The sequence below is a fragment of the Aulonocara sp. 'chitande type north' Nkhata Bay genome, linkage group LG5 (genome assembly GCF_057382095.1).
Source record: "Aulonocara sp. 'chitande type north' Nkhata Bay isolate Kocher_YH1m ecotype deep benthic linkage group LG5, A_spYH_male_GT1.1, whole genome shotgun sequence".
Classification (NCBI taxonomy): domain Eukaryota; kingdom Metazoa; phylum Chordata; class Actinopteri; order Cichliformes; family Cichlidae; genus Aulonocara; species Aulonocara sp. 'chitande type north' Nkhata Bay.
The window spans coordinates 29,130,601-29,153,633 of NC_141348.1; the positions used below are offsets into that span (position 1 = coordinate 29,130,601).

Consider the following 23,033-nt stretch of genomic DNA (forward strand, 5'->3'; position numbering starts at 1 on the left):
TTAATAAATGATAAAATAAATGGAAAAAAAAAGAACAGGCTCTAAATCAACTATAAATCTATATCCTCCAAGACTTAGTGTAACTATTAACTCAAAATCTGTTTAAATAAAAATTAACAGTTGTAAGCATAAAAATTTTTTGCAGTAAATGAGCCATTTCCTTATAGCGCCATTATATTTGTTCAATTATTCCTCCCTACTGGAACTTTTTTCCTCAGCATCTGACATGTCCTGTTGGACAGGACTGGATCCTGTAATAAATGTAATAGCCAACATCTGGACACTGGGCATAACAAAGTCTTTTCTAAACGAGTTTACAATAAACTCTGCCCACAAAGTAGCTGTACCATATTACCCCATGAATAAGATACTGTTGCTCAACAAAAGGTAAAAGCAGGTCAAGATGCCGCTGCTGAGTGATAGAGATTGTTATTAAAAGAATTTAGAGAAGGTAAATGACTTTAAATGAGATTCTGATAACACATGCAATCAACCAAGAGAGGCTCTAATGAAGGTGCATGAGGTAAGTCAGCTAAATATCAAATGTTGTCTTGAATAAGAACAAGACTCCCAAACCCACTTCTCTTCATCTTTATCCCTCTGTGCCCTGGTCAGGCTGTGGATAGATGGAATGTGTGTAGGAGGGTTTCAAAGGCATCAGGTTGCCAGCTTGGAGCTTCCTCACAACCCCTAAAGCAAACCTGGAGTGACAGTCACCTCCTAGCTTTTGTAGAGCCGCACTAGCAGAGGCATGACCTCACTGGCCACGTCGATCACAACAGGAATCTGATTTCCACTGCTTTCTGACAGGGTACTAAGTCATATATCAGAGTGACTGAAGCGACATAACAACAAAGCAGGCAAAGCTCAAAGAGGGCACAGAGAATGACATCACTGAGTATGTCACTGGACGTGGACGTGGCTTTGAACTGTCCCACTAGCAATTTATAATGTTGTTAATACTGTTAAGCTGCCCTTCTGTTTTTTGTCATTATATGTAATTGCTGTTCATGGGTATTAAGCTTCATAGTGTTATATCTTAATTAAAAAATATTTAATGTTCCTACTCATACAGGATGATGACAGCAATTTCCACATGGACTACATTGTTGCTGCATCTAACCTGAGAGCAGAAAACTATGACATCCCTGCAGCTGATCGTCACAAGGTCAGTAATTGTATGTATACATAGTAAAAATAAAAGAAAAATATGGACAAAGATCTAAGAGATGAAGCTGAGCCGAGGGGCGAATGAGACAAAACAGACCTGCCGACTGCTCCCCCTCCCTGTAGGTCATGTTTTTCCTAGGTGCTGCACACACCTGCCCTAAAGCCACAAAAACAGACCCCTCACCTATTGTTCACAGAGCAGAACTAATCACGGCACTTTACCTGTCGCCTGGGAGGTGACACCTGAGCCAGGCCTTGTACCAGCTGCCACAGTGACATACACAGCCAAGACATGAACATGGATGGGGGGGGGAGTTACCCCTAGGAGATGGGGGACAAAACAGAGTTTGCCTTGTGTAATCAGACATTTCCACATTTTGCGTCTTCTTTGGAAATAACTTCTCCTTTAGTCACAATTTAACCAGTACATAATAAACATACAGTATATCAGTAATGCAAGACCACATGAGGGCTAGACTCTAATATATTTGTAACTGTCAAAGGTAAAAATACTCATCATGCAACATCATCAGTATATTGTATATATGTATGTATATACAGCTAGGTCCATGTTTTGTTGGACCAAGACACAATTTTTGTTGCTTTGTCCACTCAGTTCTGGAAAAATGTGACTAAATCTGAGCAGAGAGTAAAGACCAGTACATTTCAGAAATCATCCTGCTGCTTCTGTCAGCAGTCACATCATTAATCATCAATAGTGGCCCGGATCCACTGGCATCCATCCCTACCCATGAAATAACCTAGCCTCCATCATGTGTGACAGATAAGGTGGCATGCTCTGAATCATGAGCTGTTTCTCTCCTTCTCTATACTTTTGCCCTCCCATCACTCTGGAACAAGTTCATCTTTATGTCCATGTTTTTTTTTTTCAGAACTGTGCAGGTTCTTTTAGATATTTTCTGGCAAAGTTTAATCTGGTTTCTTGTACAACCTTGTACATTATAACGTTTTCCTTTAAAATTTGTGATTGGTATATTTTTCTTTCTATTCAATTCAATTTTATTTATACAACGCCAAATCACAACAACAGTAGCCTCAAGGCGCTTTATATTGTAAGGTAAAGACCCAACAATAATGCAATAAAGTGCCTCATATTAAAGTTGAAGTGAAAAGCTATAAAATACAAATTCAGCACTTTGAATCAACTTCAGATGTTATATCTGATTTATATGTCCATACGTAACAAGGGGACAGGTCTTAATTGACTGATAAGCCATGAAATTACTTGTAAACATACCTGTAACTAAAATAAAAGACAACTTCTAGTACTTCAGAACTAACAGAGTAAACAAATTAAGTTTCTTTCTACCAGTGAAATGTTGTAAAACACGAGTTTATATTTGTTGGATCACGTTAGGATTGTACTGAAAGTGACTGAAGATAACTGAAATATTTTCTTGCCACTACATGACACTGCGATGTGAAACTGAACGTTCCACTGTCACCTTTGCAGAGTAAGCGCATTGCCGGAAGGATCATCCCTGCCATAGCCACCACGACAGCCGCGGTGGCAGGCCTCATGTGCCTGGAGCTGTATAAGCTGGTTCAGGGTCACCAAAAGATCAGCTCTTACCGCACGGCTTACATCAACCTGGCCGTCCAGTACTTTGTCATGTCCCAGCCGAGCCGGCCTCAGCAGTTTGAAGTGAGTAACAGCTCCATATGACCACAGCTTTATTTTAGTTATAGTGGTTTTAGGGAAGAGATCAATAAAGCTTTCAGTCACATATAGGACCTGAGTAAGGCACTTCATAAAGTCTGACAGACCCTTACTGTGTAACGTACTTTCATAATTTAAACCTGTCTATTTTGAGGATAAATCTGGTGGGTTCTTTGTAGATTCATGTCCTTCCTTTTTTAGTGGAAAGCATTAAGCCATGAATGAGTGCTCTCAGAGTAAAAACCCACTTTTGGCCCTCAGTATCTTGAATATACTGTAAGCCCATTCTTTAACTAGCTCAGTATAATCCTTAGCATATTTCAGTGCAGGCAAGACATAAAACAGATCCATGCATGTTTGGACAAATTAAGTGAATTCAAAGCAACCCTATTCCCTGAAGCCAGTGTCCTTCTGGGCTCAGTACCACATGCTAGACACATTTAAGGTCAGGTTTGAGAGAATATCATGCCAATTAATTTTACAGCACTCTTACATCTCACTGTAGGTCATCTCTGGAGGTAATCAAATACTAGACTGGAATGCTCCAGCTTTCCCACTCAGGGCACTAAACCTCTGACAGGGTCAGTAGTTGGGGTAACTGTGTCCTGTGGGGCTTGAGGGTACTCTGAGACATTGTGGGTCTGGTTTCAGCTTTGGTTACAGGGGAAAATTCAGCCTCTGCATAAAACGCTGTCATGATGACAGAAGCAGTTGTGACTTTTGGAGGTTTGGAGGTTCCAGACGTGCCTTCTTCCTCTCTCCGTTCTTACAGTTGTTGCCTGTAAATTTGTTGATGTTTGCATATACTTTTCTATTTTTTCATGCCTTCTGAAATTTTCTTAGATGTATTAACATTTCCAAAGCAGCACGGGACACTGGATAGAGTCAGTCATTAAAATAATCAGTCACAGTGACAGAGTAGCTGACATTATCCCAGCCAGAAGGTTTATTCAAGTATTCAAGTACTGAATTGGACAGATGGGCAGACATTAAATTTTTCAGACGCAGGCTCTTTCTTCATGGGTTGAGGCTCTGGGTTTTAAGCTTTTGTTTATTCAACAGAGGACCCAAAGGAGACAGGACACCCACAGCCAGAACAGCATTTTTAGAGTTAAAGATAAATCCTAAAGTAATACCGGAAGACATTCATATATCAGGAACACACATGCAATAATATGAGAAACAGAGAATGAGGGTTAGCTGCCAAACCTTCAGCCATATAATGTGGGACATAGTGCCAAAGAAAACATTTTGGTTTTTGTGATTACTTTAAATTCATAATTTATACCAAGCTTTGTAATTGATAGTCTCTCTTTATTTGTTTGTATTTACTCTTTCAATATGGCATCAATTCTAGTTTCTCATCCGTCTATTTATTGTAAAAATAGTTTGAATGTGCACATGTCATTATCATGAGTATATCAGCAACAACATATATTTTGACTAGTGGAAATAAATTAGATAATTTTATTTATGAGATTGTAATTGGCAAAGTTTTTATTAACCTTTTTAAGGGATCCTTATCACAACTGTTTATGTTATGGATTCATGAAAAGCCAATAATAATTTAACCTAAATATTGACACAGATTTTGGCCTCAGATATCCAGTATGAGACTAACTTAATCACCCGGGGTCAAAGGTCCAGGGTGTCTATTCCTTTGTTGATATATAGATATTTTTTAACAAATTGATTCCCTGTAAACATCCCCTATGCATGAATGTGGTGTAGATATTATGTGACTAGTTAAAGAGATCACATAACATAAGATTTCTGAGTCCTGCAATCCTTGATTAACGCATTCATGTGCTGAAATAAATTAGTGTGGAAATATACATAAATGGTGTACATATAAATGATTTTAGATATTATAAATTAGACAACGACACAGAAGGCAAAGCCATTTCTTTTATATTCTCTTATCTCTCTAATCTAAGATTAGAGTTTTTGGGAGACAGCCTTTGAAGCAACTGCAGGCATGCAGCTGTTAAAAATCACTGATCAGACATGCAGTATTAAGGTCTCAGTTTACTTTTGCAATGGCTAAGACCTCTCCCCTTATGAGATCAGTCTCAGTTCATTAATATCAAGTAACAACAGTCACATCTTGCTGGTTGTGCAGGTGGGCCACCCAGTGTTGTTCCAAAGTGAGTTTAATGACATTACTCCATTGCTAGATTCTGGGCAGTCATCATAACTTTACCTGTAGTGCCACAGTTCTGATCGCCTAAGTGCTTATGGAAAATGTGTTTTTAATGTGGTCATACACAGCTGTCACTAAATAACCCTTTAACTTAGCTCTTAAACTAAAATAAATGACTCCCAATGCCCCCATTGTCTTAATAATTTTCCAGGATTTCTTGCAGCTGTTTGGCGAAATATGAAAATGTCCTGGTATTTCCCTGCTGCTGTGCTCTGTATAGAGGTAGAGATATGTAAACAAGAGGTTTGTCCTTGTCTGCTCAACACTCTTTTGCGTAGAATTCCTCCCTATGTTATGTTTTTCAGTTGGGGAGACAAGGCCCAGACATCAAAGGCAGACCTAGAGTAACAAGTTCCTAAAACCTCTTTTACTAAAGGATCATAATATAATACAGCCATAGACTGCTGACTGTAATTAAAAGGTGCACATAGCCAACCATTAGTCCCATAAGTCCCACTGTGAAACCTCGAGCCAAGCATTTTGTGCATCGACAAAATGTATTGACATTTTTTTTAAACCAGACATGATGAGCAGCAGCAAGGTAGTTTTCACAAAGACTTCCATACAAGGAGACATTTTTGCAACCAAAGTAGTCTCTTTTTAGAGAAGCAGAAACATGTTTTTTATACTGTAAAAAATATGAGTTTTTCCATCTGTGTTCTGGTCCTAAAGCTGGCAGTGAACATGCCTGGTAAACACAAAATGTTTGCAGTTCCACAAAAATGGCAGAGTTGCTCACTAAAAAGGTCCCACTTTAGGTTCAGTCCTCCACCCAAGGACACTTGGCACACAGAGGAGCCAGGGATTGAAGGGCAAATACTCACACAACCCTTTCCACCAACTGAGCGACAGTTGTCCCATATAGTATAATCCATGCCAGCTCTCTCATTCAGTCAAATGTTGAATCAGCTCTGTGACTACCTCAGCTGCAAGTTTAAGGCCGCAGCAACAATGTCCTCTCTGTGCCCTTCACACAGAACAGTCAGCTGCAGCTGCAGACTATTTTCAAACATGCAGGGCCTGTTTTTTTTTTTAATTTTACAAACCAAAGCCACCTTTACGTTTCACCTTCAAGGTTACAGTGGGGAGAGTTTTAGGGGCCAAAAAAACCAACAGTGATTAACTGGCTGTACTCTACCAACTCAGTGCCTCGCAAGTGGAGCATTAAGAGATCAGTACTTCCCTTAATAGTTGGTGAGGCCAAAACAGATTTACTTGAACAAAACTTTAAAAAAAATCATGTTGTCCAATGCATTGTTTGTAAACATATCAAACATAGTAAGTATATTTGAATAATCAGTAGTGATAATAATTCTGCTTCCTAGGGACAAAAAAAAAAATCTAATTAAAACTATGTACTCTTTGTTTCTAGTTGGACTCATTTTCTGAGATTTTCTGGTACTAAGTCATTAAAGGACATTTCAAGAGCAGCAAAGATTGATGAGTGCCGCTGTAACTGAGCTGCAGCCTCACTAAAATGCAGAGAAACATCACCTGAGGCAGGCAGAGGAGGACATGTTTCAGCTGTGTGTTAAATATCTCAATCTTCAACCCCTGTAGCACCTTGCCAACGCTCTATCAGAGTACGCTGTCTTTACTTGTCTGCTAGGATGCCTGGTAGTTGTGTTCCATGGAAATACTCCGTCTTACATGCCTGTGCACACATCCTCCACACTCTACTCCTAACTTTGTGCCCTTTCACGCTTCCTCGGTGCCCCACTTCCCCACTTTGCCCTTTCAGTCTCTAATTGAATTAGCAGAGTTGGAGGCAAGACTCTGGAGGCGCTCGTCGGTCAATGGTCACACCGCTTCTTTGTTAATTACCTGCAGAAATGATGGTTATTTCCTGCCTTCACAGGAAGCAGTGCATTGAAACCAGATTTCCCAAAGAACTCTATGTAATCTTGCTGTCGGCAGAGAATCAGGAGGAGGCAAGGATTTTATGTCCATCTGCTCCAGTCTCTGTTTCTAATAAACCTTTTAGTCACAACTTACTTCTTTGTTTGGATTTAAAAATCTGAAAAAAGGAAGACTGTTTAAATTTGCTGAGTAGACATTGTGTCTGTTTATTTTTTTTTATTTTTTTTTAATGTAGAAAAGAAAACCCACGGCCAACTGATTTGTGATTTGAGCGTAATTGAAGGTCACACATCTGTCACACAAATAACAGGGAATGGCTTAAAGACAGAACAAGAACAACAAAGGAGGAGATTTGCCTCACATGTGGTTAAATATGTGTTGGTCTCCTTGGACTGTGCCAGTAAAGAAATGGGGTGAATATGATCCAAGGCCTTCTGGATTCCCAGAGGAGTGCAGAGGCCATTGTGCAGTTTGTAACTCAAGACCCAGACATGAATAGTGCTTGTGGGATAATGAGTAATCTGTGATCAACATATGCGGCTTGTGCCTTCTGTTGTTTTCCACGGTTTATTTGGAGGCAGTATTGTTTTGGTAGAATGCTGTTAAGTCAGATGTTTTCTCTACTGCATTGTACTGTTATTGTTGTGCGTTAGTTCCCCATCTATCTTCTCTTTCCCTTTTTGTGTCATCAACAACGATATTGTGTCTTTGCACTGGTTGTTTATTTATGTAGCAACAGACGCAGATCAGATCAGACTGGATATAGCAGATCCAGAACATTGTTAAACACAGACCGTAGGAGGCAATAAAAGTCGCTACCCAGATCTTTTATTTAGCACAGTGTGCGATACATCTCAAAACTCACAAAACTCCATTTATTCAAACTGATAAGCCACCAGTGCTCGATCTAGCTAAATTATCCTCAGTAGTATTTTTCTCTTCCATACATTTTTAATACAGGGGCAATATGGCAGCTGCAATTCAACTAATTGTGTTCAAGTGTGTGTCGAAACTGCTGCGTCACTGGCCTTGATCTCCACCTTTCCTGTAGGATTTCAAAAACTCAGAATCTTTGAAAAGGTTGTGAATTGCTCATTGTCCACTCAAACTCTTCTGTGCAAATATTAAATTGTTTTGGATTTTAAATTGCAAATGTAGAGGACAGAATGCATGACTTTCTACGTGAAATGGGGCATAGAATTGTCTTCTTGCGATTTTTGCAGATATTTGAAGATGATACAATCATTTTAGGATGAAAGAACTTTAGCTGTTTATACCTACATTCATTTCTACTTTTGAACTATTTCAGACTCGAATTTATAGATGAAATTATTTTATTAATAAACAGGAAAGATTTACTTTTCAACACAATTGTACAATCAATTAAATTAGTCATAGCTTTATTTATGAAGCACCTTTCAAGGATGTTGCTGCAGTTTAAAGTGCTTCACATATGAGTGATAAGCTGTTAATTAGACATAACACAGTTTAATAAAACAAGTTTCTGGGTTCAAATCCAGGCTTGGGGCTCTCTGTGTGGATTTTACGTGTTCTCCCTGTGCTTTAGTGGGTTCTGTCCAGGTGCTCTTGTTCCAAAACATGCATGAGTTAGGTTAACTAGAGATTCTAAATTGGGCGTGATTTTGAGAATGGGTGCTTGTCTGTCTCTCTGTGTTAGCCCTTCAACAATTTGATGATCTGTCAAGCTGCCTCTACAAGCATTTTGTGTCCTGCATGTCAGAACTATCAGCAGATTCATGCTGGAGGACCTGAGGGGCTACATTGGGTAATGCACAGTGAGACTTATATACTGGGGTAAGATCACGAAGTTCTTTTAAAACAAGTAAGATTATTTTAAATATGGAAACTGACAGGCAGCCAGTTTAAAGACTACTACGGTGTAATGTGCTTTCTCTTTCGGGTCCTAGTAAGCAGTTTGGCTGCCAAGTTCTGAATAGCAGATACTAGAATACATTGTATTGTATACAATACATTGTTTGATATAGAGAGATCAAATACCATTAGAGTAATCAGGCATACTAGATATAAAAACATACCAGATTTGAAAGCGTATGAACGTGTATCAGTTTCTCTGCATCACTCAGAGAGAGAAAAGGACGTAATTTAGCAGCAATGCTCAGAAAAACTGCAAAAAAAACATCAAGAAAAAAACCAAGACCTAAATATCAGACTTTACAGGCCTCACTTGGTCATTTTTATATTTCACAACAGTGCAACTAGAAGAAGATGAAAACAGTATGGTTTGTTTGGAAGGGTTGCCAGAAGAAAGCATCTTCTCTCTTAAAAGAACATGGCATTACGACTAAGGTTTGCAAAGTTGCATCTGAACAAACTCCAAGACATCTGGAACAATGTACTTTTGATAGACACGACCAAAGTGGATATGCTTGGTCATAATGCACAGTCCCATGTTTGGCAAGAACCAAACACAGCATATCAGCACAAACACCTCATACCAACTGTCAAGCATATCAGCACAAACACCTCAAACCAAATGTCAAGCACGGTGGTGGAGGTGTGATGATTTGGGGTTGTGTTGCAGCCACAGGATGTGGGCACCTTGCTGTCATTGAGTCAACCATGAACTCCTCTATATAACAAAGTGCTCTAGAGTCAAATCTGAGACCATCTGTCTGACAGCTAAAGCTTGGCTGAAACTGGGTCATGAAAGCCATCTATAAATGAATGCCTGCAAACCTCAAAGAACTGAAGTAATGTTGTAAAGATGAGTGGGTTAATATTCCTTCAACGAAATGTGTGAGACCGATAAAGTCATATAGAAAACAGTTGCTTGTGCTGCTAAAAGTGATTCTACACCTATTGAGTCCTCTGAAAACTGGAAAACTTCACGTGAGTGTAAATGTTAAAAAGTAGCAGCCTGAAAATCGATCCCTGAGGCGCCCCACTGTTTTCATTTATACGTTTGAGCAATATTAATATATATTCTCACAAATTATTTTATACAAAGATCCATCATGAAAACAGAAAAATATTACAGTATTTGTCTTAATCCCTTTCTCCCATACTTCTTGGTAATTCATTTTTCCCATGTTCCAACTTCTGTTGGAAACTCTTTAAAGCACCAATACTGGTTGGAAATGACTCAAGATGAGTGCAGGTTTCTACACTTTTCATGAGGTTGTGAGTTTTTAAAATTTACCCATCAATTCACATCCTTCTTTTTCTTTCTTTACCTTAATTAAACACAAGAAACCTCAAGAAAAAGCTAAGTTTAACTTAGATAACACTGAATGAGACCATATCCCACGTTTCCCACGTAAGTAGTGGGTGTCTGCATGGCCCATTATCTGTAACATTTTGAAACCAGTGATTTGACATTTAAACCCACTTTTTCATGCATCTTCCAGTGTAGCCATTCAGAACGACTATAAACACATCTGAATTCTAACATGGTCAGACAGCATGTCTTGAGTACTTATTACTAAGCCATTCCCTCTTATTACGTCATAAACAAAATGTTATAGTAAGGTCACAGGTGGCACATAAGTGGTTTTCCAAATTTTCACCTACTAATGATATCACGTACTACCTACTAATGAAAATAAGAAGTGTCTGATTGATTCAGATCATGATTACTCAGTTGAAAGCTAACTAAAATAGATGAAAGAGGCTGTGTAATGGCCTAGTCTTCCAGTTGGTCGGGGATTACCAAAATGGTTATAATTCATACTACAAAGGAGTAAATGTCTATACCAAAAATTAGGAAATCCATCCAGCATTTGATTTAAAAACATACATGACAAACACCTGACAGTTTGAGAAGAATTAGGATTAAGACTCAAAGGACATTGCATGTGATATTGGAGCCAGTGGGGCTTACAGGATTGAGCAAATTACCAATATTCTAAAAGGAAATTACTGGTGCCGTGGGTTCAATTCCAACATCGGATAAGAGGGAGACGCTGATTTAATGTCATCAAGAGCAGAATGTCATATTGATCTATAAATATCAATACCTTGTTCCAGTAGCCAATACATGAAAACGTTGCATCATTACATACAGCATCACATCATGTAACCAAAGAGCATGACCTTTGATTTCTAAAGCTCAGATCAATGTTACAAATAAATATGTAGCAACAAAGGGCATGTTGATCACAGAGCCCAGGGCTGTATGCTGTTATTGAACTGATCCCTGTGATTTGCAGAGAGCTGTGTCCCATTACATGCCTCATACCAATAGTAAACATCGTGTTAGTTACCATATTATTCACAGAGTACGTTCATACATGTGTCTGTGCCTGTATGTTCATAGTAGGTAATGCAGTATTAAGTGCAAGCCATCAAGAAATGGCAAAACTGAAATGTGCAGAAAGAAATTTGCACTTATTCCAAATGGAAGAAAATTATAATGCAAATGCATGTCTCACAATCAGATGCATCCCTGTAAGGCATTTTAATTATAATCCATTGCTTTATAAGTGGGAATCCATCAAACATCTGGTGTTTGAGTGTGTGTACAGGCTCCAGCACGTCAGTGGCCCATTTGTAAGGGTTTTATTGACTTAGTGCTTCTGCCCCAGGTCATTTTCAGTCAGGTGGAGTGCTGTTATCTTCTCATTGAAAGACAGTCACATTGAGATTCTGTTTGCTGTTTTACACGTCAATGGAAGCCTTTTCAAAGCTTCTCACTGCTTTTAGTCTGTGTGTCAAACTCTGCACTCTCCTGAGAAGAGTCTGATCGCTGCTCCTACCCCCGCTCTGCCTTCACCGCCTTCACCATTTGTACCTCACAAGTTAGCTGTCAAAAAGGGACCTAAATTTAAAATAAAAAGGATCTTTAATACTAATGGAGCTTTAAAAAAATTGCATGGGAATTGCATCAGGCTGGCATCCTTGTCTTCTCTCTGGGGTATGATAATTGCAGAGGGTTGGATAGAACAGTTGGAGGTCCCAGCCATCTGCTTCTTCACTGCAGCCTAAAGAAGAGTGGTGATCAATAGTGGTCAAGTAGCAGATGACACTTCCAATCGAACAAAGGGCATATTTTACATAACAGTACTGTTGTCCCACTAAGGAAAACAGGAAAACAAACAAAACTGTTTCTGATGTAACATTTTTTTAAAGTTACTCTTTCAGTTTACACTAAATCTGGAACCATGTGGCATTACAGTGATCATGGACTGTTTGGCCTTGATTAGATAGCACACCAAAGGCTTATCTTTCAGTCTTAAATGCTAAAATGGACCGAAGGACTCAGTGTCACCAAAACGATGTTAACTGGGAGATTGGTTTTCTGGTTTCATAGAAACATTGTATAAACAAGCCTTAGTGGAAGAATTTCCACTTTACAACTGAGTTTTTAGTTTTTAATGTTATTATATGATTGGTCATGTGTCATTTCAGTCATTTTGTCATTTGGTTTTGTGCTATAAGAATAATCTACTGAAAGATGGTGCCTATTTTCACTATTTTAAGTCTCACACGTGCTCACTGGTCATACAATAATGACTGTATGTTTGTATTTATGTTTGTGTCTCATCCTGGATGAATGGACCAATCTCGTTGAAACTTTCTATAGTGAGCATCAACATCTATATGGCGTATACAGATATTTTATAAAAAATACTACAGTCCCATGTATTTGTACATTTGACAGTTCAATTGAGCATTTGTATTTAGTAATTTAGTGCCGTTTGTTTAGTTTGTGCACATTCTTAGTTTGATACGATATGTATTTTAACGGTCAGCGAAAATTTTCAAGCATCATCAAAGTAGGCCACTATAAAACCGTAAAGTCTAGAAAAAAGTGCTGCAGAGCAAACAACAACAATGTAGAGATAAGAAAAGGAAGTCTGAATGATCATCATCATGTCAAGAGACAGTTTATGAAGCAACACATTGGATATTAGTTGATCTTTAATAAAATACTATATATTGATATGATATTAATATTTATATTGTTCAATATATGACATTTAAGAAAATTGCTATATTATTACAGTCAGGATTGTTCTGGTAAATTTACCAGTATATATATCTGAGCTAACACCAAAGCCCCGCATGTAGCGCTGGGTGTTAGCTAGCATCACTGAATGATTTTTACATTTTCAAGAAAATGCATTTTACCTAATCTTAAAATTTAACTTCCAGTCTACCAGAAAAGACCTATGATATGACTAGGGATGGGTATCGTTTAGGTTTTATCCGATACCAGTACCAAACCGGTACTTTTGAAACGGTGCTGGTGCTTAAATGGTGCTCAAACCGGTGCTCGAACCGGTGCTTAAAGAATGGAGAACACACACTTTGTCCAAAAACCTCTCATGTTTAGCTGTTTTTTTGTAAAAAAGATAACAATGTTAGCCTTTTCTGCAGCTATAGGGGATTTATGGTATCACTCTTGGCTGGAAGCAGTGCTTAAACAATGGAAAAAACTCAAACTTTGTCCAAAAACCTCTCATGTTTAACTGTTTTCCACTTTTTCTTTGGTCATTTTAGCCTTTTTGGCCAGGATGAAGGGAGTATCTGCCATCAAACAAGAAGACAGCCGCATGTAACTACGACGGCGTTTGCTAGTTCACTTTACATGCATTAATGTAATAACGTGGATAGCCTACTCAACGTAAATTACACACGAACAACATGAAGCTACTCACGCAGAGAAGAACGGCTGCTGCTGCCATCATCATCCGTCATCATTTCTGCTACACTGGCAGGGCTAGGGACCAGGACTCTCCTTTTCGGGTTTTTGGGGGATGTTGCTAATTCCACGTCCGATAACAGGCACCACACCCACAGTAGATGTGCTCGGTGTGAGGTCTCGCAGCAAGCTATCAAATACGGCGCATTTCTCGGCTTTTAACAAAATGCTATACGTCACCAGGTGTTTCATCAGATTCGAGGTGTTACCTCTTTTGGACAGTATCAGCTTAAAGCACTTGTTGCAGGCTGCTGAGTTTGCATCTTTTGCTGTGAAGTACAGCCAGACTTTTGACCACTTCGCCTTGGGCATTTTTAATCTGTAGCTCTGCTCTAAAAGAACGTAAGTACCTGGGCCTGCCTACTACGCTTGCAAAGGTAAAATGATTGGCTAGAATCCAAAGTGTATGACATCTCAGGGAAAAAATCACCGAAATAAAGCACCGAAATGTGTGCTGCTTTTCAGTCTGGTTACTACCGTTTGTGTCAGAACCGGTGCCATTATGGCACCGGATACCGGTACCCATCCCTAGGTGACCTATATGACCTATGATCTAAATAATGGTTATTATGAATTTCATATAGCTGAAATCTTCTTATTTCAGCTGGTCCCTTTAGCTAAGGACACAGCAGATTTTATCCCTAGCATCCTCCTATGTTACACTAAACCTCTATATTGCTTCCTTCACTGCATCTATAAACCTTCTCTGAAATCTTCCTCTTTCCTTCCTGCCTGGCAACTCCATCTTCAACATCTTTTGTCCAACATATCCACTATCCCTCCTCTGCACATGCCCAAACCATCTCAGTTTTGCCCCTTTAGGCTTTTTCCAAACTGCTTAGCCTGAGCTATCCCTATATCCTATGATTTCTAATTCAATTCCAATAAAAGTCTTAGCATCTTCACCTCCACCTCTCCAGACCATACATCATAGAAGACCTCAATACCATCTTGTAAACCTTACCCTTCACTCTTCTTGCTATCCTTTTGTCACAAATCACCCTTGACAAAAACAAAAAAACAAATATATGCTTAAACTGCAGTCAATATCACATTCAGTAATCATCAGCAGTGGAGAGCAATTTGACCTTCAGGTTCATTTAAGAATGTATCTAGAACATTGGATCTTATTGAAATGCTACCAGAATGTCTGTAAAAGGAAAGCTACAAGAAGCTTAAAGAGATCAAGATGAAAATGTGATCTAAAGAGACCACACAGATCCTCCATCTGCCTCCTCTAAAGCTCTCTTTGAGGGCTTCTAAAGGAAAATAGATGCCTTTGAAGAAACAGGCCTCAAGCCTCAATGGGTTGTAAAAATATTTCCACTGTTGGGATTCTTGCCAGCAAGTGAAGCTGAGACAGGAGCGTGCCTGTGCAGAAGTGGTTCTTGTGCAGGCTGAAAGTAGGAGGGCTTATCAAAGTTTTCATACTGGTCTCTGGTCGCTTCCTGTCTCCGAAAGTGCTCATTGTCTCAAAGGGCAAGATTGAAATATACATTATGAACAACACATTATGATATTTCTTCAAATGCTTGGTTCTGTTCACAATAACCAGCAAAAATGGGCTTCAGTTAGATTGGGATTCATTTTACCTCCTTATCAGGTTCATGAGCTAAACTTCCTCAGACTGCACTCCTGCTCTCATATCTGTAGATGGAGGCATCTATTTTTGGGCTCCATCAATCAATTGCATATGTTATCACAAAAGACTGTATTGTGTATCATGTCATATGTTGTTAACAGCCCTGTTAACAGTGACTAAAACCAAAACATGTAATCTAGAAAACAAGCAAACAAAATAGAAAAAGAAAACTCTCATTTTTGTTTAGTGATATTAAGCCTTTGATTGTTGGGTCAGATTTTGGCAATCTTGGTCTACTTTTGTATTTTTTTGTCCTTTTTAAAGAGTCTAATACTGTGCTGACTCACTTGAAATAACACTTCGTGAGCCAGGTCCTTCTGACCTTTTCATGTCAGTCTGTAAAGTGTACGCACAGAAAAGTAGCTCCCATTCACTTTGAGATGGCTTTTAATTTCCCACTTGCTTACATGTATTGCTAAAAGGTCATTTTTGTCTGTAGGCCATATTGATGTCAGTACTCACCTATGTTTATGTGATAATACACATTTATATCTTATGGAATCAGCTGATTACATTTAATATTATTAAGGGGTGAGGATTTATATATTGTGTGTGTTTTTTTAATCCCACGTTCAGTGTGTGTATGATTTTGGCACTGTATGTGGCCTGTTTTCACATAGATAAAATACTGTCTGTCAGGAAGAGAAGGGGGGATCACTGGGCTTCCTGTCAACAAGAGGAAGCAGCCTGCACGTTTGGCTGTTAATGTCAGATGTTGGGGAACTTCATATCTGAATGCGCACGGAGAGAGAATTTACATCATGCATTGTAGTTAATTATGGAGAAGTCACAAACACGGAGTATTTGAGAAAAGCTTCATTTCATTAAACCAAAAAAACCCTCACAGACTGTTTGAAGGGCTCTGTAGAGTGAGAATGAAAAGCAGGGGGAGGACAGATCAGAGCCAGAAATATTACACATGAAGCAAGTCTGGTTTTGTTCTGGAAAAAATGCTTCTTTCAAGTTTTATGGGGAGGTTTGAAGCTCTTTATAATAAAAAGACTATAGAGCAGATGAAAAAAAATTATATACTGTATTTTCACCATATTTTCATCAATTTGAATTTATGTCCCTCAGGCTGATAAAATAGCTATTTGCTTCATTCTCATCTTCTGAAGTTAGACTGTACACAACAGCTTAATTTGTACCACATACAACAATAGACACACAGCAGTAAACCTAAGAGCACACTTATAGCCAGTATTGAATCCTTAATAAAGTGGTTTTTGAGGTTCGACAACCTGATACTCAACTACAAGTCTCAACTGAATATGTGCAGCTGTGATAAACCACCAAGCAACACTTGGGAGGAATTTGTCATTTGCACTATTCTCAACATAACAGGAGGGCTGTCAGACAGTAATTCTAAACTCTAACCTCAAGACGACCTTTCCCAGCTTTTATAGTATATACACTATCCACTATAAGTGCATGCAGTTTAATTATAACCACTTCAGAAGTGCAGCTAAAAGTCTCTTAACAGTGTCCCCAGTCTGGCAGTTCAGTTTAAGACAAAAACAATTACTTTCTGATCCACATTTCGTTTGGTTCCCCAGAAAGAACTGTTTTGTGGGGGCATTTTTGTTTTTATTGCGGAAGTTCCATGACAGAAAGATACTGCATTTGTGCTTGTGGGAAACCGTTTGTAATTGTTTCCAGCGGCCTGTTAGTTTCCAGCATTCTCGTTTATTTTTTCACTCCTGTTGTACTGTGAATAGTTGACGTCACCATGGTAGCTGATTGGCTTTTAGTTCCCCCCCAGAGTTGGGTGACAGACTTGCGAGAGAGGAAAGGAGGAGTGGGAATGAAAATAGACTGCATGCCTGCTTTGCATTGTGTATAAAGAGCAACTGCACACAAAAGCATAGGTACACTGAAAACACACGATCTACTTTACAGTCCAACAGTGATGTTGCATGTGCAAGGTCATAAAAGAATCCTCTTTTTTTAGATGTGTTCAGGTTCTAGTTCTTGTTCTTTCCGTGGATAGTTTAGGATTGTACTAACAATTGATGCTAGTCACACGTTAACATAAGCTGACATGTCCAGCCTTATGATGCACATCTTGCAAACGAAATGCAAGAAAGCATTTTAACTGCTCAAATAGAGTAGAAAAGTATTTAACTATTAGTCCATTTACAAAAGTGTGCTTTGTCTGAAAACTGGGACAAAGGACATCGACATCACGTCCAGTGAGACTTGGGTAAAAGTATGTCTCGAGTGTGTCTCCATAGCCTCAAACCTCATAAGTGGTGGGAGTTGTAAGGGCTAGTCAAAAAGTTCCCCTTGGCTGCTGAAGCAGAGATAATTGGACCCAGGTTCAGCCAGAGTTTTGGTATTCTCAGCTCGAGCCAACTTTTGATCTTCACAACTTCTCCTAGCAGACAGCGTCTGTATGTGAGCAGAGTCGACTGACTACGTGACATGTTTAGACTTAATTTCTGCACGTGAGGATTTCTGATCCATTTCCACCAAGTGATGTTTTTTTTCCCTTAGATCTTGCATATGTGGATTATCATGTTTAGGGTACGCATATAGCGCCAAGTGATGAACAATAGGTCCAGTGGCAAATGCATTGTTTATGCTTACAAGGGTTTAATTAATCTGTCTCAATGTGCAAAGTCAAAGATTAATCCTATTGACCTTATAAATAACTTAATTTACAATCTGATCCCATGAGAAAGCGAGGGGTTTGAAGGCAGTGCCTTTTGTTTTTGGCCTCTGTTGTATTGTAGGCTGTAAAATTAAAATCAGATCAATCATTTCACTTTGGCCACTGCTCAATATAATGATATAATACCAGCAAAACTATTAAAATTCCAATTTGTTTTAGTTTATTGTCTTAAGTGCCAATTAACTCAACCTTAATGTGGCCATTTAAGGACATTTGGAAAGGTTGCCGATCAAATTGTGCAAATATACCTTGAATATCCTTAAGGTACGGTCGTTACAGTGGAAATAAGAAGAGTTCAAACAATGGATGTCTTTATACTTAGACTCAAAAACTTCAGGAAATTGAGAAAGAAAATAGTCCCTCAGATTTAAAATGTCAACAAAGTGAAGTACAATCTGGCAGTCTGTGGAGAAATTCCCATGTTGTTTCTCTTGCAACACATTTATATTCACACAGATTTTTTAGATTTATTTTTTTACTTTTATAAAGATGCAAACACACAACATCACATGGATGAATGTAGATTCTACTGGTGCAGATCATAAACTGTGAAGTTTCAAAGATGTAACTTGAGAAAAGTGCCCTTCATCGTATATGAGGAAGAAGCTTCTTGACCTTAGTGTGGCCGGTTCTAGAGTGCTGATTGTTCTCAGCTGCTCTACCAATGAAAAATGCAGTCTCTCTGTCTTTGAGCATGCGGGACTCTTGTTATGGACTTAACCATTTTCTGCACATCCCTCACAGCAAGCAGTACTTTGTCTGTCATCTTTGTCCGTGTGAGTGTTGCTGTATGTAATATGTCTATCATCAGGTTGCAGGAAAGAAATTCAGCCTGTGGGATGACTTCCTCGTTGAGGGCAGAAGAAGTGGTCAGCAGGAAATGACCTTGGAGGATCTGTTCCAGTGTATCAGGGTATGGCCTTCTTATTTCTTTCAGCAAGGAAACACACTTTCTTCACAGCGGGTGCTGCTGAGTACACGCATTATTTTTTTTTATTAACCTTTCCACCCCTCTACACAACATCCATTATATATCCAGTATAACCTGACTTGCTATTTTACACTTACCCTCTCAGAGAAATTAAAATTACAGTGAATAAGCATTAGAGAATAAAAATCTTCTTACTGTTGAAATTTGTAGTGGGTTAAAGACTGGCTTTGATAAGTAAACAGGTAATTGCTCCTTTTATTACTAAAACAATACTTTTGAAAATAAGATCTACAAATTCATGCAGTGAACAGTTTAACTGAAAAGCTTGTCATAACTGTTTGCATTTTCCTGTTTCTGCACTGTTTTTGTCACAGTTTTTGTACCTTTTAAGTCCTCTCAGCAGTTCAGATTAGAGCTGTGCTTTGGTTGAAGGCAACTTTGACACTGTTGTACTTTAACCACGGTCTGGGTTGTCCATCTTATCACCAGTGACAAAAGACAAGAGCAGCACATGATACTGAATTCAGTCCTCTACTGTGAGGAATGGCAAGCCGTTTAATTTCAGGATGTCACTTCCATCCCAGATAGAGTGGTACAGCTGACTGTTGACCTGAATGTCGTATCCTAGAATGCAGTGATGGAAAACCCATCCTTAACATCCCATTGTAACTCTTCCTGTTTTTAGTGCGATCTTTATTACTTTTCTACACTGTACATTTGATCTCTGAGTCACTGTCTTCATCATACGTATGAGATATGTTTGTTTCAACCAGAACATCTGAGCACAGCACACCCAGCCTATTTGTTAGGTGCTTGCAATCTTGCTCTGAACAGACATTTGGTTTATTGATGGTGTTGAATTTATTTTTTCTGAGGAAGCAAAGAGAAAATAAATTGGCACGTCTTCTCAGTGCTCCAGTTGTTTCTTTTAACCTTTTAACCACTGGGTTTCCTTAGTTTGCTTGTGGAGTTTTCTGAACTGCTGCAGACTTACAGCTCTGCAGACTGGTGTCCTTGCAGAAGGACATCAGTCTTTGTTACTGCGTGCACTCTATCTGTGTTTACTGTCATGGCTTATTGTGCTTATTATACTGTACTACAGATTTAATCTTGACTATTTGTCTTTGTGCAGGAAAAGTGCAACTTGAATGTCTGCAGTCTTTTCTATGGGAATTCTGTCTTATTCAATGGACACAAAGAGAGGCTGAAGAAGAGGTATGTCTTAAAACACAGATACAGTACAAACTGCCCATCACTACCTTTACGTGACCTTTGCTGCACATATAAACAGTCACAATAAGCAACAGTCTCCTGTTTGTTTAGAGGCTAATGAGGTGTTTCCTCCTAGCCGGTGAGGAGAGAGCATGTTGACACACTAACACGCATCACTAAACACAGATGACTGAAACTCCTCCTCGGGTTTCCTTCTGTTTGTTGAGGAAAGACGTTAAAGAATAAAATGAGCGTGACATTCTTTTTCTGCGTTTTAGAAGAAGCTATGGTATTTGACCCATTCAATGCTGCAGCAAATTAAAGGCATGTTTCATTAGCTCCAGGGTGTTTGAAATAAATCAGATGACTCGTGCTGCAAACTCTCCTTATCAGTTAAATAAAGACCCTGCAGGATTTTTCGATTCCTTGAAGAGAGTAGGAGGGAAATGTAATAAATCACTTTTCACCTCCAAACTTTATAGGCAACGGCTCACTGGGTAAACTGAAACATTCGATTATTAGTCCCGTCTGCCAAAATAATATTGTGAGTACTGGAAGCTCAAGTCTCTGGGGAGCTGGTGTTGTTGTTATGATTAGGTTAACCCACAGGGAGAGAGAGGTGCAGACTGCGGGCCATGTGGACAGCAGACCATACAAGATAAATGTCCTCTGGAGTATTCACTTCCTGTGCAGTCACCCTGTCCAGAGCTTGGACCAGTGAAAAGGGAACATAAAAACTTGGACAATGCATTTGTTATTGGGGTTAATTTTCTTCTATCTGCTAGTTATTAGTTATGTTTAAGATTTTTCATGCAATGTAAAGCCATGTGGAGATATATACTACAAAAGAGGTATTAGTAGGAGCACCTGATTAATAGTGAGAATATGTAATTGTTCAACACAAACTTTGATTTCCACATTATTATTTAGAATAGCTTATGATTTTTTTTTTTTTTTTTTTTGCAGGGTGTCTGACGTAGTGAAGGAGGTAACAAAGGAAGACATCCCTCCACATAAGAAGATGCTGGAATTAATCCCGTCATTTTCTGAAGACGAGGACTGCGAGTCAGTCCCAACGATCAGATACCTTTACTTGTGATACCATCGGCACAGTTTCAGTAAATATGAGTTTCATGGATCTGCTGCTGTGTAACAAGGGGACTTCTCAGGATCTAACATTTAAAAATGAACAGATTTTATTACCCGAGCTTGATATTTGAATGATTTTCTTCTACGTTTTTATTCCTCGTGTTTTTAAATTATTGAAATGGCATGATTTTTGTTAGACTGCATTCTTTGTTGTGTTAATGATCTATGTTTAAAAAACACTGATATATCGATTTATAAATCATTTTACGGAAAATGAGGAATCTTGGCAAACTGCACTCTTTTACCTAAAGTTTTGAGAAGTTGTGAAGTTGCAAAGACATACATGATAGATCTCGCACTACTGGGCCAGTGTTGGTAATTTGGCTTAAGTTAAGGTCATGCTGTGCACAGTGTTTATGGATACGGAAGATATACTGCCATATGTTCAGAGTGGAGAAGCCAAAGTCATTTAGCAGGATTTCATCTGTCCTCAGCATGCTTCTGTACATTCCCCGCCCCTTTCTGCAGCCTCAATGTTTCACTCCACACCCTCGCATTAACAGGCTGACATTATTAGCACGCTCTTGATGCTCTTGTCTGAATTTGATTTATATAAAGTGAATCAGCTCTGTAATTTTCTCTGCAACTACTTAATATATGTCTTCAACTTTACCTTGTAATTTGCATGATGATGCAATTTGCGATTACATTCAGTTGGAACAATAAAATGCCTCTTTGAGGAACAAGTTATTTCTGTGTATTTCATGAACAGACTTCAGTTCCCCATCATTTAAAATGTTCTTTCTCTGCTGGTATTGTGCATGCAGTACTGTGCAAGTCTCTTGAGCCACCTCGCATTTCTTTATATATATTGTTTCCGAGGAGCCAGATGTTCTCCAAATTTTCAAAGTTGCCTTGAGTAATAGTTCTTCAGGCTTTCTGAAGAGTTTTTAATTGGACATTGGATGCCTTTAACTCATTTTTAATTTTGTCCTTGACTGTTTTAATCCACATTACACTAATATATGACCTATTTCAGTGTAAAAAGGCACCTAACTCAATGGATAAACTAGTGTAGTGCCTACATATAACTGACAACTTAGCAAAGAAACAATTTCAATTGTATCTTTAGGCACTTTAGATACTAGCAGATTGTTGCAAACACAAAAAACATTTTGGTGTTTTTTGAATCTATGAAACAATGCCAACAATCATTCATTTGACATTAATGAAATTTTGCCCCAGCAAGCAGATTCCTGAAGAGCGTCTTGATGCATTCTCAGTCATCCAGGTAAGTAACTCAAAAGTTGATTCTGTTCATCTGGACATAGCGATTTCAGTGGGAGAAACATTTCGTCACTCATCTAAGTCACTTGGATGAGTGACAAAATGTTTCTCCCACTGAAATCGCTACGTCCAGATGAACAGAATCACCTTTTGGAGATTCCTGAAGAGAAATTAGCTGAAATGTGGCATATCTCTGCAAGATGTGCAGTGTGGGCTTCAAAGGAAATTGGACAAGTGGAGGACAAAAGAAAAAGTGACAGACGTATGAAAACTATCTACAGCAGATGAACAACATCTGAAAGTCCAGCAATAACTTGACACAATACCTGAGACATGTCTGGCTCTTCAGTTGATCTACCTTCTGTTTGCTGTGAAGAAGCCTTCTTAAGAAAGGGAAACAGGCAGAAAATGCTAAGGTATGCTAAATTACACAAGAACTGGACTTATAGTTATTGGAAACAGGTTTAATGAACTGTCATGGTTTGGGACTGGATTTCAGAGAGTGGTCAAAAGTGATGGAATTATGAACCCAGAAATGTATCGTCAGAAGTTGATCCACCATGCAATACCATCTGAAAAGCATCCGATTAGCTATAGAT

General features: G+C 38.7%; 1 protein-coding gene across 1 annotated transcript in view; it reads left to right on the plus strand.

The window, feature by feature from the left end:
* uba7 (ubiquitin-like modifier activating enzyme 7) overlaps positions 1-21,891 on the plus strand; it is a 33,684-nt gene extending 11,793 nt beyond the window's left edge. The window contains exons 20-24 of the mRNA XM_086292817.1: positions 1,076-1,168; positions 2,645-2,836; positions 18,727-18,828; positions 19,979-20,061; positions 21,025-21,891. Of these exons, the coding sequence (XP_086148943.1) occupies positions 1,076-1,168; positions 2,645-2,836; positions 18,727-18,828; positions 19,979-20,061; positions 21,025-21,157 (603 nt within the window). The 3' untranslated portion in view covers positions 21,158-21,891. The remainder of the gene's footprint in view (positions 1-1,075; positions 1,169-2,644; positions 2,837-18,726; positions 18,829-19,978; positions 20,062-21,024) is intronic.
* Positions 21,892-23,033: the final 1,142 nt, after the last annotated feature.